Below are 14,316 nucleotides of genomic sequence, written 5' to 3'. Positions count from 1 at the left end.
TTTTACTATTTGTTTGTCTTTCACATTTTAGTTTCACTTACAAAAATGTTTTTGACAGCTAATAATTAGCTGGTATTAGCGGACTCTGAAAAAGGTACAACTGTGATTGGTTTTTAAAGCGGCTTACACTGCGCAATTAATAGGCATTTCAAACAAATGCTCTCAAGCTACTGTCAATGTCAAAATGGGTCTATTTTGTTAAGTATGTCGTCTGAGCTTTTGTATTAGGTCATTCGGTAAGATCAGCTGATTTTCTCCGAATTGTCAAAATACATACTAGTTGTGAATTTATCATATGAAGACGTAAACAAGCATTATGACGTAATGAGCATATTAACACGACATTTTTAATGTATCTTGTCTTTATGATTTATATTATAATTTCAATCACAATAACACATTTTGACATTTAATATAGCATTAAGGTGGTCTTGTTGGAGAGGCTGATAATTGAATCATAAATTATATGCAACACTTGAAAAGATCAGCTGATTTTTCTACCAGGCTTTGTAAATCATGGCGCTATAGGTACAGGACCCACGGCAACCGATTGTCTAGATTAATTGTCAAAACACTTATTGTGAATGGAATAACAGTACAAAAGGTAAACAGTTAGTAAAACGCATGGTAGAATCAAGAAGGTAAAGTCATGCAATCATATCTTCACAATTTTTTCAAAATTATACATTTGACAACATCTCATTGTCAAAATATACATTTATAAACACAGAAATCAGAGATGGAAACTTATTTTTGAATGAAATTTGACAAGGTAAATTACAGAAAATTCAGAGTTGGGTAGGCCTATTGGAAATGACTTTACCTTTTTAATTTTACCATGGTAAAACATAAACAAATGTTAACATTAAAGGTGAGAATATATAAAACGCTATTCTGACTGGCTTAAGTCATGGGCAGGATTCTTTGTAGAGAAACAATGGAGTTTTAGGTTTACTTAGTTCGATTTTCGCCCTATGCATCTTTGTTCTTTTCAGATGAAGCTAGCCGGTGACTTAAGCCAGTGAAAAAAAAGCGTTTTATGTATTTTCACCACCATGTCATGGCAGAAGAATACAGGTAGATGCATCAACGCTTGGGAGCATTGATATGTCAAAAAAAATTAAACGTTTTTTTTCATACTACGTCATTCGGAGGCTATTATAATTCGCGTTTTTCAAAAATTTTTACAAATTTAAATAATTTTTCATTCAACATTTTCAATTCCTAAATTGGTTTGATAGTTAATTGTCCCAGCAGCTGTGTCGACGCGTCTACCTATATTCTTCAACCATGCACCATGTTGTAAATGAACCATGGTTTAGACACTAAGAGTCTGTTTACATTTGAGTATCATGATGAAGATGATACATAATGTTGAAAAACATGCCAAACTGATTACGATTAACCATGGTAGAAGAATATAGGTAGATGCATCAACGCTTGGGAACATGTCAACATATTTAAAATATGAATTTTTAACCATTTTTACAAATTTTAATAATTTTTCATTCAACATTTTCAATTCCAAAATCGGTTTAACAGTTCATTGTCCCAGCAGCTGTGTCGATGCGACTACCTGTATCCTTCTACCATACAATTAACCAAATGTTAGGTAATGAACTCCCATGTAAACGTATCCTAACAATTTCGTTTAAGAGACAAGACAGCTGCCTTTAATAAAGGTTATTCACACTACATGATATGTTGAAAGATTTCTTCAAGTTTTATAAAAAATGAGATGAAATATATAGACCAAAATGGGGTCTTTTCAGGTGAGCTGTCTTAAATTTTAGACATCCTCTGAGGAACCTTTTTAAAGCCAAGTTTTTAGCCTACACATTTTGTGAACTACTTTGCATATTTCCGTAAAAGAGTTAGGAATAACCAATATTTGTCCCAAGCTTATAGAGCAGGGACAATGCCCCCCCATATTTTTTAAACAATCTAGAGTATCACATAATAACCTGTGTTGAATTAGAAATCTCCCCATCACTTCTTTTGGTAGTTAGCGAAAATTGTGTGATGCCACAAAAACCTACAAACATACATACATACTTACAAGTAGAAATATCATTTGAATAATTTTTCTACCTATATTTTTCCTGCTCTGGATTTCGCTCCTCCCCAAAAGCGAAACATGCAGACAACAAAAACAAATCAACCTAAAAGCACTAAAATGCGCAAAAGAACTGAGTTATTACAAAAATAAAATAAAGACATTTAATAAAAAAAAAATAAAATATAACAATATTATACAAAAAGAAATATTTAAATATATAAAAAATAAACACCTGCGAATTATACAATTAAAAAACCAGAAAAAAAACTATAAAAACTATAATTTTTATTTAACACAATGAACAATTACATTAGATTTAGCCTGAAAACAAATCCCCAAAAATTTAGTTTTCATCCTCTCGTAATATTAATAGAAATTTAAAGAGCCCCCCCCCCAAGTATTTAAGTAAAAGAAATATGAATTTAAATGTTAAACAACAACAAAACCAATGTTTATTTAAAAAAAATTAAAAAAAAAAAAACAAAAACAAAATCCCCAATGATATAAAAAATGTAGCAACTACGTAAGCATGTATTAAAACTGATGTTGTAAAACATAAAATTATTAAGTGTAATGTAAACAAATTAAATAAATTATGATTATGTTTTTGTCAATGAGAGATTTGGAAAAGAAATCATAGGGGAAAATTGAAGTGGGAGAAGGTAGTGAATGTCCTTTGAGGGAATTGGTAGGAAATCTTAAGTGGGATGGAAACAGAGACAGCCGAAAAAAGTCACTTTTGTTGAGCTAGAGGAAAGGATTGTATATAGACAAGCTGATGGTATGGTCTTCTGTGATTATGAAACCATCTATGCTGAGAGGAGGGTTTTTTCTATTTAGAAGACCTAGAAGATCTTCTGCATGGACAATATACGCTTTGTACACCTTAAGGCGCAAACACATTGAATGTTTTTTTTTACTAGTTTAAGTCATCCGGCTGGCTTCTTCGTAAAAGAACAAAGGAATTTCAGGTTGACTTAATTCAATTTCGGCCAAAAATGTATACTTGTTCTCCCGAGGCACTTTTATTCTTAAACGAAGAACCCAGCCAATGACTTAAGTCAGTAAAAATTTAAGACATTTGAAAACTTTTCCAAGACCTTTTATTGGTCTCTTCAGAATTTCTCTAAGAGGTCTGCCATCCGTGTTCAAGAACTGCCAACCGTAGCCATGCACCATGGTAAAAGAATACAGGTAGATGCATCAACGCTTCGGAACATTGATATTTCAAAAATTTTTAAATGTTATTCCAAAAATAAGTAGATTATTATAAATTTTCTTATACGACACCAATCGAAGGTTGTTACTTTATGTATTTCTCAACAATTTTTACAAATTTGAATAATATTTCGTTTAAAATTTGCAATTCCAAAATTGGTTTGATATTGATTGATCCAGCAGCTGCGTCGATGCGACTATATATATTCTCCTACCATGCTATGTACCTTCAATTCGATTGATAGTATTGTTGATGCTAGCAACTATTATTTGTGATGTTATTTCATAGCGAATTACAGCTGTTTCCTTTTTCTTCTGATATACGGTTTTTCATTCCTCAGTACTGCCGTTATTTTTTTATGCAAGCGACTATTATTTGTGTTATCATTTCATAGAAAATTACAGTCGTTTCCTTTTTCTTCTGATATACGGTTTATCATTCCTCAGCGCTGTTGTTATTTTTAAAGTTAGCAACTATTATTTGTGTTATCATTTCATGGAGAATTACAGCAGTTTCCTTTTTCTTTTGATACGGTTTCTCATTACTCAGCGCTGCTGTTATATTTTAATGCTAGCGACTATTATTTGTGTTGTCATATCATAGTGAATTACAGATGTTTCCTTTTTCTTCTAATATACGGTTTCTCATTACTCAGCGCTGCTGTTATTTAGCAACTATACTTTCTCATTAGCAACTACCGTTTCTCATTACACAGAGCTGCTGTTATTTTTAATGCTAGCAACTATTATTTGTGAGTTATCATTTCGTAGTGCATTACAGCCGTTTCCTCCTTTTTTCTGATATACGGTTGCACATTACTCAGCGCTGCTGTTATTGTTGATGCTTGCTCCTATTATTTGTGTTATCATTTCAGAGTGAATTGCACCTGTTTCCTTTTCCTTCTGACACACGGGCTCTCATTACTCAGCGCAGCTGACTTTCTGGAAATTATATTTCGTTGAAGAATTTGCAACACACAACTGTTTTTTGAATTATGAAATAACTTTTCATTACAAATAAACACCACTAAATATTATTACACCAACAAAGGCGTTTTATATTTTGTTTAAAGCAAACCTCCTACCCTGCTAGTCGCTGCCAACAACAATCCGTTAAAGACTTGACGAAGGATTTTAAATTGTAAAATACCACAGGACTACAAGAATATTGCCATTTTATAAAAAAATTGAAATTGTGGTCCAGGTGTACAGAAAATCTAGAGGGTTTCCTATGTGCAGATAACTTTTGAAAGGATTTCTGTTTGTAAAAGGTCATTGGAAGGTCTTGACCAATCAGACATCTGGTTTATTAATTTCAAAGATATAGAATAGCTCCTCTCTCACTTTAAGAAAATATGCCAGCAGAAGAAGAAGAAATAAGAAATCAATTTTTTTAATAATTTATTTCAACAAATCGTTGTTATTGTTTTTATTATCACTTCCTAATCTATCACACACAAAAAAATATTAAAAAAATAACAAAACAAAATTAATAACAAGTAAAGCTTTACGAACTTAGTTAGATTGGACTAAGTAAGGAAAGGATGGATGGATAAAGGAAGGAAGGACGATTAGCGCATTGTGGGACGTATGAACATAATTTAAGTTATGGGATATGGGGGTGGTAGTGGGGATAGTGGCGTTAAAAAAAAAAAACTATTTACAAACAGACCACATTCGAATGGTGTCGGATCCCAGAATTTAGAATTTTTCAGCTGGTGGTCCGTATTGTTCGGCAGGAGCGGCTGGTGGGCCGTATTGTTCGGCTGGTTTGTTTTGTTGCTTGTACTTGATGAAGTACACCTCGGGCTTGCTGGGCTCAGTGGGTTGGGGTGTGGGCAAAATGATGGGTTGTTGTTCTTCGGGCTTCTTAACCAAGACATAGACCAATGTTTTGTGTTCATCCTGGACAGGGGGTGGAAGGACTTGACGGACGGGGGCAGGTGGGTTGGGAGCCTTGATGAAAATGATTTTGTAGTGTTTCTTGGGCACAGCAGTTTGGATGGGTGCTGGGGCGGGATAGGATTCAGGCTCCTCTGGTGGCACATGGACATAGACATTCTTGGTTACCAACGTCTCGGCCACGGGAGGTCCATAGAAAGGAGCTGGAGCACCATAGACGGGTAAAGGTTGAGCTGATGATTGGGTAGGTGGCGGGCCATACTGCTCAGCAGGCTTGGGTGGCAAGTATTCCTTTTGGGGAGCTGGGGGAGGTCCGTAACGGCTTTTGGGAGGCTCGGGGCGAGCGGCCACCACGGCCAAGGTACAGGCTAACACAATGAACAATTTCATTTCGTTTTGTGTTTTTTGGTTAATCCCGAGAATTCGTTGTTTGTTCTGCTATGGGCAGTGATGATTTGATACCTCCAACCACTTCGTACTGGGATTTTATACCACAACGGAAGTTGAAAACAATTTTTTCTTTTCGTTTTTGGTTATTACATATTTATTGTTTTTATTGTTATTACCTCTGTTTTTCGATTTCGATTTCGTTTCGATGCAAACACGAGTAGCCACTGGCCGGTAGCCTAGTCTTTTGGCTGTCGGCTGGGAGAGTCTATTTTTGGGGTTTTCGATTTTTGTTTTTTGCATAATTTCTCAAAGCACAACTTCGGCAGTGATCGATTAATTGCAATCCGAATGAACACGAAGCCCGGTGTTGCTAAAAGTTCGCCCAGCCAAAACAAACGGGCCTAATCAGAAATGCGAGCCTCGGCGGCTACGAATAATGTTTGTACGCGATCGGCATACTAATCGAGTGATCGATTTAGCAAATCGACCACTGGCGTCCAGATGATGATGGTGGTGGTGATGAGGATGACAAAATGCAGCCATGTATGTAAGTGAATGACTGCATGGTGGCAGTCGTACTGCCCCCGAGCTGTCCAGCCTGTGTGCAAGTTGTGGTGTCTGTTTTTTTGGTTTGCCAAAAATGCCCAACCGGCCCAGCGCTCCAAAAATGTTTGCGGTGTTACAACAAATTATGTAATAATTACTTTTTGACAATGTTGTTGTCGCCGTTCTCGGTAAAAGAAAAAAAAAAAACAAAAACAATGCAAATATTCGTTTTGTTGGCAGGCCTACCCCAAGCCAAGTCATGGTGTCAGCAATTAACGAGTCAAGCATTGTGGGGTTACTTTTGGCAAGTGTCTAGAGTGCAGAATATGCAATCAGTGCAAATATTTGATTTGTGGTGCAAACATTGAAAAACAACCTGTCCGATAGTCTGAGGTGTTGCGAATCGATAACATCTTGAAAGAAAAGGATACAAATCTTGACGAGTTGTTTCGCCATTACTGGGTCACACAGTAGTCACAGAGTGGTGGACGTTTTTTGCAGATTTTTTTTTAACAATTTGAAGTGGATGGCTTAGCCTCAGAGAAGTATTAGAGATTTTGTTCGCCAATGTGGAATCGATAAATAATACTCGTTGCTAAATTAATGCTCTGTTCCAGAACCTGCAAGAATCTACTATTTTTGCAATTTTTCCGATATCATAAAGGAAAAATCGGTTAACGTCAAAAATCAATGTTCCGTTGTTTCGTGTTGGTATTTGCAATTGTACATCACATGAGCACGGTAACCCATGAGAATACCCAAATATAGTTTACTGTTGTAACGTTCAGTTAGTTGTCTTTTACTTCTTCTTAAATAAAGAACATGAATTGTTAAACTTAAACGATCCTCGTGCCTCAACAATCATTTCTAATATTTCGCAAATATTCCGAATTGGTAGATAAAACATCTATCGAGGATAATTTATCTAACCTAATGAAAGAGGTGAAAAAAATTATCAACCGAATTGAGTATTTTATTTCCGAGTAAATAATTTATCCATCAACGTTAATTAGTTACCCTGCAACGTTGAAAAATTTGCTTTGGATAATTTATTTCTTCATTAACTTGGATGATGGCTGAAGGTAGCCATATAGCTAGAGAGGGTATATATCATTTGATACGGTCAAAACGTGCCTCAGACCTCTTTGGACCAAATCCGTTTCAGGATATTTGGAGGCGATCTAGCGATGTCCGTCCGTCTGTCTAGCTGGTATGCACCATAACTCTCGAAGGAGGTATCCGATTTGATCCAAAATTGGTACATCGTAATATTATTGACAAATTTCGAACGAGTTCGGAGATGGGAAATATCGGCATACTCCTTCTGGTACCTTCCCCACAAAATGTCAACATTTTCAAAGAAAATAATTTACTGCACAGAAAGCCAAAGGATAATCCGATTTTGCTCCAACTTTAAAAATCCTAATATTTACAACAGGGCTAGGACAGGTGTGAAAATGGACAATGTCGGTCCACTCCCTCAAGTACCTCCCCCACAAAGGGTCAACATTTTGAATATCCTTAAAGCTCATAAAATTGATGAAATTGACATCCGATTCCATTCGTACGTGGCATATCTCAATATTTTCATGAACATAAGATCTGTTTTAAATATTGAAGAAATCGCACCATTCCTTGTGGTACCTCCTCCACAAAGGGTCGAAGTTTGGAATAACCAAAAACAATCATAAAATCCCAAATAACCATGTGGTTCTCTTCAAATTATACAAATCATAATATTTTTATTAAACCAAGGTCTGGTGTGAACATGGGATGTATCGGACCACTCCTTCTGGTACCTCCCCCACAAAGGATCAAAATTTTGAATATTTGTGAAGTTCATAAAACACGAAATTGATATCCGATTCCATTCAGACTTGGTACATCTCAATATTTCTATCAACACAAGATCTCTTATAAAGATGGTAGAGATCGGACAATTCCTTTTGGTACCTCCCCCACAAAGGATCGAAGTTTTGAATAACCAAAATATTTATAAAATCCGAAAAAAGCATGTGGTTCTCTTCAAATTACACACATCATAATATTTTTATTAACCCAAGGTCTGGTGTGAATTTGGGATATATCGGCACACTCCTTCTCGTACCTTCCACACAAGGGGTAAAAATTTTGAAAATTTTGGTCAGCTGTAAATGTGCACCTTCTGTTGGCCACCAGAACTCAAGCGCCGGCAATGGTGATGGTGTGGGCAGTGGGACCGTGGCATCAAAATAAATGCCGAATATTATCGCAAAAATATTCTGAAGGGTGTATTAAAGCCTTGGTCATGCACGCATTTTGGCCGCAGACCTTGGATATTCCAACAGGACTCAGAACGCGCCACTCAAGAATGGTTACAAAATGAGGTTCCTCGCTTCATTTCCAGCGCACAATAGCCACCAAAATCTCAAGATACCAATCCGTTGGACTATTGTGTCTGAAGTGTTTTGGAAAGCAAGGTTGGCACTAAGAAATACCAAAGTGACGATCACCTTAAGCAAGTGCTTAGCCGGGCATGGACCAAAATACCGCAGAGCAACATTTGGGGCAGCGGACGACGGTTTCATTGGCCGTTTGAAGGCCATAATTTGTGCCAAAGGTGACCAATTCGAAAAAATCTGAACTTATTCTAAAATTTGATGCTATTTCCGAAATTTTTTGCTTTCATTCAATATTTAAAAAAACTATGGCGTTTAACTTTGTTGCAGTTTTTTTATCTCACCCGGTATATTAGCCTTAGGTCAGATACGAATTGGATAATATTAGACAACTGCTTCGGAAAAGTTTGAATAATCATAACTCAAGACTGAGGGTATACATCTCTCGTCACAGCCGACTGATACTATTTTACTTTTTTAAATGATTTTTTATAAATAAGAAGATTTTTATATATTTTCTTATAGGACGCCTATAGGAGGAAAAAAAATTACAAATTTGTATAAATTTTCATTTAAAATCGTCAATTTCAAAATTGGTTTGACAGTTCATTGTCTCAGCAGCTGTGTCAATGCGACTACCTGTATTCTTCTACCATGTGATGTTTGTTTACCTTTAACAGTTTTCCTACAAAAGAGAATAAAACACACCTTACTCTCTGAGAAAGAACATCTTCTTTGTAACAAGAAAAATAACCAGACACCGAATTTTAGTTACTCCATTGACAATGGGCCACAAAATTGTAATCTTATCTTAAATCGTTTTTTTTTTTTCAAAATCCCTTATCCAGTGTAACGGTTTTCTCGTGTTACCGGTTGAACAACAACAACAACAACAACAAAAAACAAACAGCAAATCAAAAGAAATGGTCAATCAAACTGAATGAAATGACAATCACGTAGGTAAATACCATTATTTTTTGGGGACGTGCGTGACCACCGGCTATGGAGGGGACGTACAAGTGCCTTAACGCATTGCAATTGATCGGTGGGGGTGCAGGGGTGTTCTGTGAAAAGTCATCAAACTACTGTCCAAAAATTGTTGTCAATCAATTAAAAAAAATCATTTGTGTAATGTGCGGAGGTGAGGTAAAGGTGGTGGTGGAGGGAGGAGCGTACTCCAAAAGGGAAGGCAATGTACAAACAACCTCCCCAAATTTAGGTTAAGGTCACTTTGTAGAGGTAATTACGCAGGCGCATTTATTTCGAATTTGTGGCATATGTATGAAGGTATTTAACCCACTTACGTTTATGTCATTTTTTGAGGTAGGTCTTAATTTATGCGGGAATATCTTGGAATACGGAATTTCGTGCAGTTTTAGTTGTCAAATGAGTGTTGATAGTTGTGATTTGGTATTTCAGGAGGTTTTGATTATTTTTTGGCTATCTGATGGCAGGAAGATGTCATCTAAACGGTAACAGAATCTTCTGGTATTTTCAGCATGACTCATTTCAAAACAACAAGAGGGGTTCATGGTCTAAGACTCTACATTTCCATCCAATAAAAATGGAAACAATCTGGCTTACATCTGATCAATTTCATCTGAAATTCCTTGAATGTACAACAATAATTCAGACGGCATTTTCCCCGTGTTCCATTTAAACTTTTTCTCACGAATTCTTATTGTCTTCGGAGAACTTAAACTGTTTTTTTTTTTATTAATAAGGTCTGTGCTTTTTCATACGAATAATTAAATTTCCCATTGGAAAATGACAATTTCCCAATGAGAATGGGTGAGTATGGCTGCTGTTCAAAGAACAAGTGCAAATCTGTCTCTGTTTCTTTTGGGTGTACGAATTGTAATGGAATTTCCTAAAGGAAAGAGAATGACACAGAAAAAAGGTAGCGTGAGAGTGCGTATACCAGGGATGGATATTACAACTGTATCGAAAATGGTATTGAAAATGGGCCATGTAGGTCCACGTTTTGGTATAGCCCCCCATAGGAAGGTACCTCCCTATTTTCGGTATTTTCATGATTTTAGCGACATTATTCACCGGAAATGTTTGAAATTTTGTATTTGAAGTTCGTAATAGATGTTAGAGCCTAAGACAGAAAATTGTCTGTGCAGGTCTACGTCTTCATATAGCCCCCATGAAATGGTACCTTCCGATATTCGGTATTTTAACGATTTTAACGATATTATTCACCGGAATTGTTTCAAATTTGGTATTTGAAGTTCGTAATGGATGCTACGGCCTAAGGTAGAAAATTGATATGGCCCCCCATTTTATAGTACCTCACTATATTCGGTATTTTGATGATTATTCACCGAATTTTGTTCCAAGTTTCGCATTTGAATATTGAATGACTTATGACAAAAGTTGCCTATGCAGGTCCATGTCGTCGTATATTCCCCAATTTAAACGGCTTCATCAGGTATTTTTAAGATTTTATATTTTTGAAAATTGTCAATTTCGTCTTAAATGCTGGAGGGCATTAAAAGTTCGGCCCGGTCAAACTTACAGTTTTTTTACGATATCAAGAAGGGAAATCGATTATCGTAGTAAAAACTTTTACAATATCGCAATTCTAGACCAGAGCTTTTGTGTACAAAATGAGGAGGTAGCGTGAAATCACATCCTAAATACAATTTGTAATTGCTCTCTTCCTGAACTGCAAGAATGTAAAAATTTTACTATGATAACCGATTTTCCCTTTATGATATCGAAAGAATTTGCAAAACTAGACGATTCTTGCCCCCATTTCATTGTTTGTATATCTCCTATCATATTTTCCATCCCTGGTGCATTGTTTGTTTGTAACACTCCATTGAGAATCTCTCAACAAAATTGATTTTCTTCCCCACCATCAACGGTCACAACAAACAAAGTCGTTGAACTTAACATTTTCGCGCTGTGTGTCACCAAAGATCATGACAGACAACAAAAGAGAAAGAGTTCCGTATGTTGTAACACAGCCGAGAGGGAATAACCAATGAGAGTCTTTATGTGTGTGTGTGTGTAGGTATGTGGTGTTTTTAGGAAATTGAAATTAAAAAACAAAATGGGACAATGCCAAAGAAAAAAGGATGAGTGTGTATCTTATGATTGTGGGGAATGAATTGCGTATATTAGGGTGTTTCTTAATAGAGTTTTTGTTAAAGTAATCGAAAAAAGAATAATAATAAATTGTGTTTTTAGTTTGATTATACCTAATTTAAGAAATAAACTGGAATTGCTGGAATAAATATTTTTTTCGCAAGGAATGAATTAATAATAAAGTAATAATAATAATTATAATAAAAATAATAATGATAATAATAATACAATAATAGTAATAATAATAATGATAATAATAATAATAATAATAATAATAATAATAATAATAATAATAATAATAATAATAATAATAATAATAATAATAATAATAATAATAATAATAATAATAATTATAATAATAATAATAATAATAACAATAATAATAATATAATAATAATAATAATAATATAATAATAATAATAATAATAATAATAATAACAATAATAATAATAATAATAATAATAATAATAATAATAATAATAATAATAATAATAATAATAATAATAATAATAATAATATAATAATAATAATAATAATAATAATAATAATAATAATAATAATAATAATAATAATAATAATAATAATTATAATAAAATAATAATGATAATGATAATAATAATAACAATAATAGTAATAATAATAATGATAATAATAATAATAATAATAATATAATAATAATAATAATAATAATAATAATAATAATAATAACAATAATAATAATTATAATAATAATAATAATAATAATAATAATAATAATAATAATAATAATAATAATAATAATAATAATAATAATAATAATAATAATAATAATAATAATAATGATAATAATAATAATAATAATAATAATAATAATAATAATAATAATAATAATAATAATAATAATAACAATAATAATAATAATAATTATAATAATAATAATAATAATAATAATAATAATAATAATATAATAATAATAATAATAATAATAATAATAATAATAATAATAATAATAATAATAATAATAATAATAATAATAATAATAATAATAATAATAATATAATAATAATTATAATTATATTAATAACACTAATAATAGTAATCATAATAAAAATAATAATAATTTCACATATATGAAATGTATATTTATATGAAATGCATGAAATTTAATATTTCCAGCCTAACATTTATTTTTTGGAATAAAAAAATACTTCATAATTAATTGCCACCTTAAGTTAAAATTTTGCGTTTTCTCATAACAATGTCCGAGTGTAACAATGACTTTACCCTGTGTATCCAGTGGAGAAGACTGTGAATAAAAAATCTGAAATGGAAAAACGTGAAATTTGTCATCATATAACGACTTCAAGGTACCATTTCATTGATAAGAGTGAAAATAGGTAGGTACTTGTAGTGAAAATCTCACAAAGGTGGGCAATTAAATATGCATTAGCTCTGCCTAATTGGGCATTTGACGCCGCCAAAAGGAAATTAGGTAGGTACCTGCATAGAATGTATGTGTTTGAGTATAGCCTTATTTACACCGATCGTGTTTTCATAGAACCCGTCATTTAGATTGACAATTCCTTGAAATCTTTATAAAACGGGGTAAAGCCATTGAAATTCCAAAAAGTGTAAGAACTTACACCGCAACTGAAATAAAATTGACTCAAAAGAGCTAAGGAGTTGCGTCGCTTGGCCGAAAGTGGAGAACTGCCGAATTTAGGTTTCTCCAACGATGAGAAAGCATTCGTTGTCCGGCAGTTTGTAAACAAACAAAATGATCGTCGTTCGTTTATTTGCCAAAGAGGTCAGCTGAAAATGTGCACCTTCGGTTGGCCACCAGAACTCAAGCGCCGGCCATGGTGATGGTGTGTGCCGCCATAACAGCCGATGGTCGCTCTTCGCTCGTATTAATCGACGGTGGCATCAGAATAAATGCCGAATATTATCGCGAAAATATTCTGGAGGGTGTATTAAAGCGTTGGGCACGCAAACATTTTGGCCAAAGACCTTGGATATTTTAACAGGACTTAGCACGCGCCACCCAAGAATGGTTACGAAATGAGGTTCCTCGCTTCATTTCAAGCGCACAATGGCCACCAAAATCTCCGAAAACCAATCCGTTGGACTGTTGTGTCTGGAGTATTTTGTAAAGATAGGTTGGCACTAAAAAATACCAAAGTGTCGATCACCCCAAGCAAGCGCTTTGCCCGGAATGGGTCAAAATACAGCAGAGCAACAATCGGGCAGTGTGTGACGTTTGAAGGCCATAATTCGTGCCAAAGTTGACCAATTCGAACAAATCTAAAGTTAATCTAAAATTTGATGCTATTTCCGACATTTTTTTTGAATGAAAGCAATAAAATTAAAAAAAAAATGTAAAAATTATTTCGTTTGACTTTGTTGCAGTTTTTTTATCTAACCCTGTAGTTACAAATGTTGCAATCTGGTTTATGGAGAACAGTATCAATACAACTGTTCTCAAATTATTTAGTTATGTGGTGTATTCTTTATAACCTGTTTTTTTTTTGTTATTAAATGTTTTGCAAAATATCACCAACAACAACAACAAAATACTGATATGGAATCTATAGATAGCGAGCGATGATGACGATTCGACAGAACAAAAAAAAACAAGAAAATACCCACCTAATAACAAAAACAAATGCTATCCCATCAGCAAAACAAAGAAAAAGCAAGAGAACAACAAAAAATTACCGCAGTAATCATGTCCAACAACAACAA

General features: G+C 33.8%; 1 protein-coding gene across 1 annotated transcript; it reads right to left on the bottom strand.

Annotated features, from left to right (window-relative positions):
• Window positions 1-4,698: 4,698 nt before the first annotated feature.
• LOC101892457 (uncharacterized) lies at window positions 4,699-5,898 on the bottom strand. The gene has a single exon (XM_005187664.4). It carries the CDS (start codon window positions 5,567-5,569, stop codon window positions 4,979-4,981), a length of 591 nt encoding a protein of 196 aa, XP_005187721.1. The 5' UTR covers window positions 5,570-5,898; the 3' UTR covers window positions 4,699-4,978.
• Between the last annotated feature and the right edge of the window lie 8,418 nt (window positions 5,899-14,316).

This window comes from Musca domestica, unplaced genomic scaffold, assembly GCF_030504385.1.
Source record: "Musca domestica strain aabys unplaced genomic scaffold, Musca_domestica.polishedcontigs.V.1.1 58, whole genome shotgun sequence".
Taxonomy (NCBI): domain Eukaryota; kingdom Metazoa; phylum Arthropoda; class Insecta; order Diptera; family Muscidae; genus Musca; species Musca domestica.
This window is presented reverse-complemented; position numbering and strand designations above follow the sequence as displayed.

Coding starts and splice junctions, on each gene's coding strand:
- LOC101892457 (XM_005187664.4), bottom strand. CDS start 5,569: ATGAAATTGTTCATTGTGTTAGCCTGTACCTTGGCCGTGGTGGCCGCT.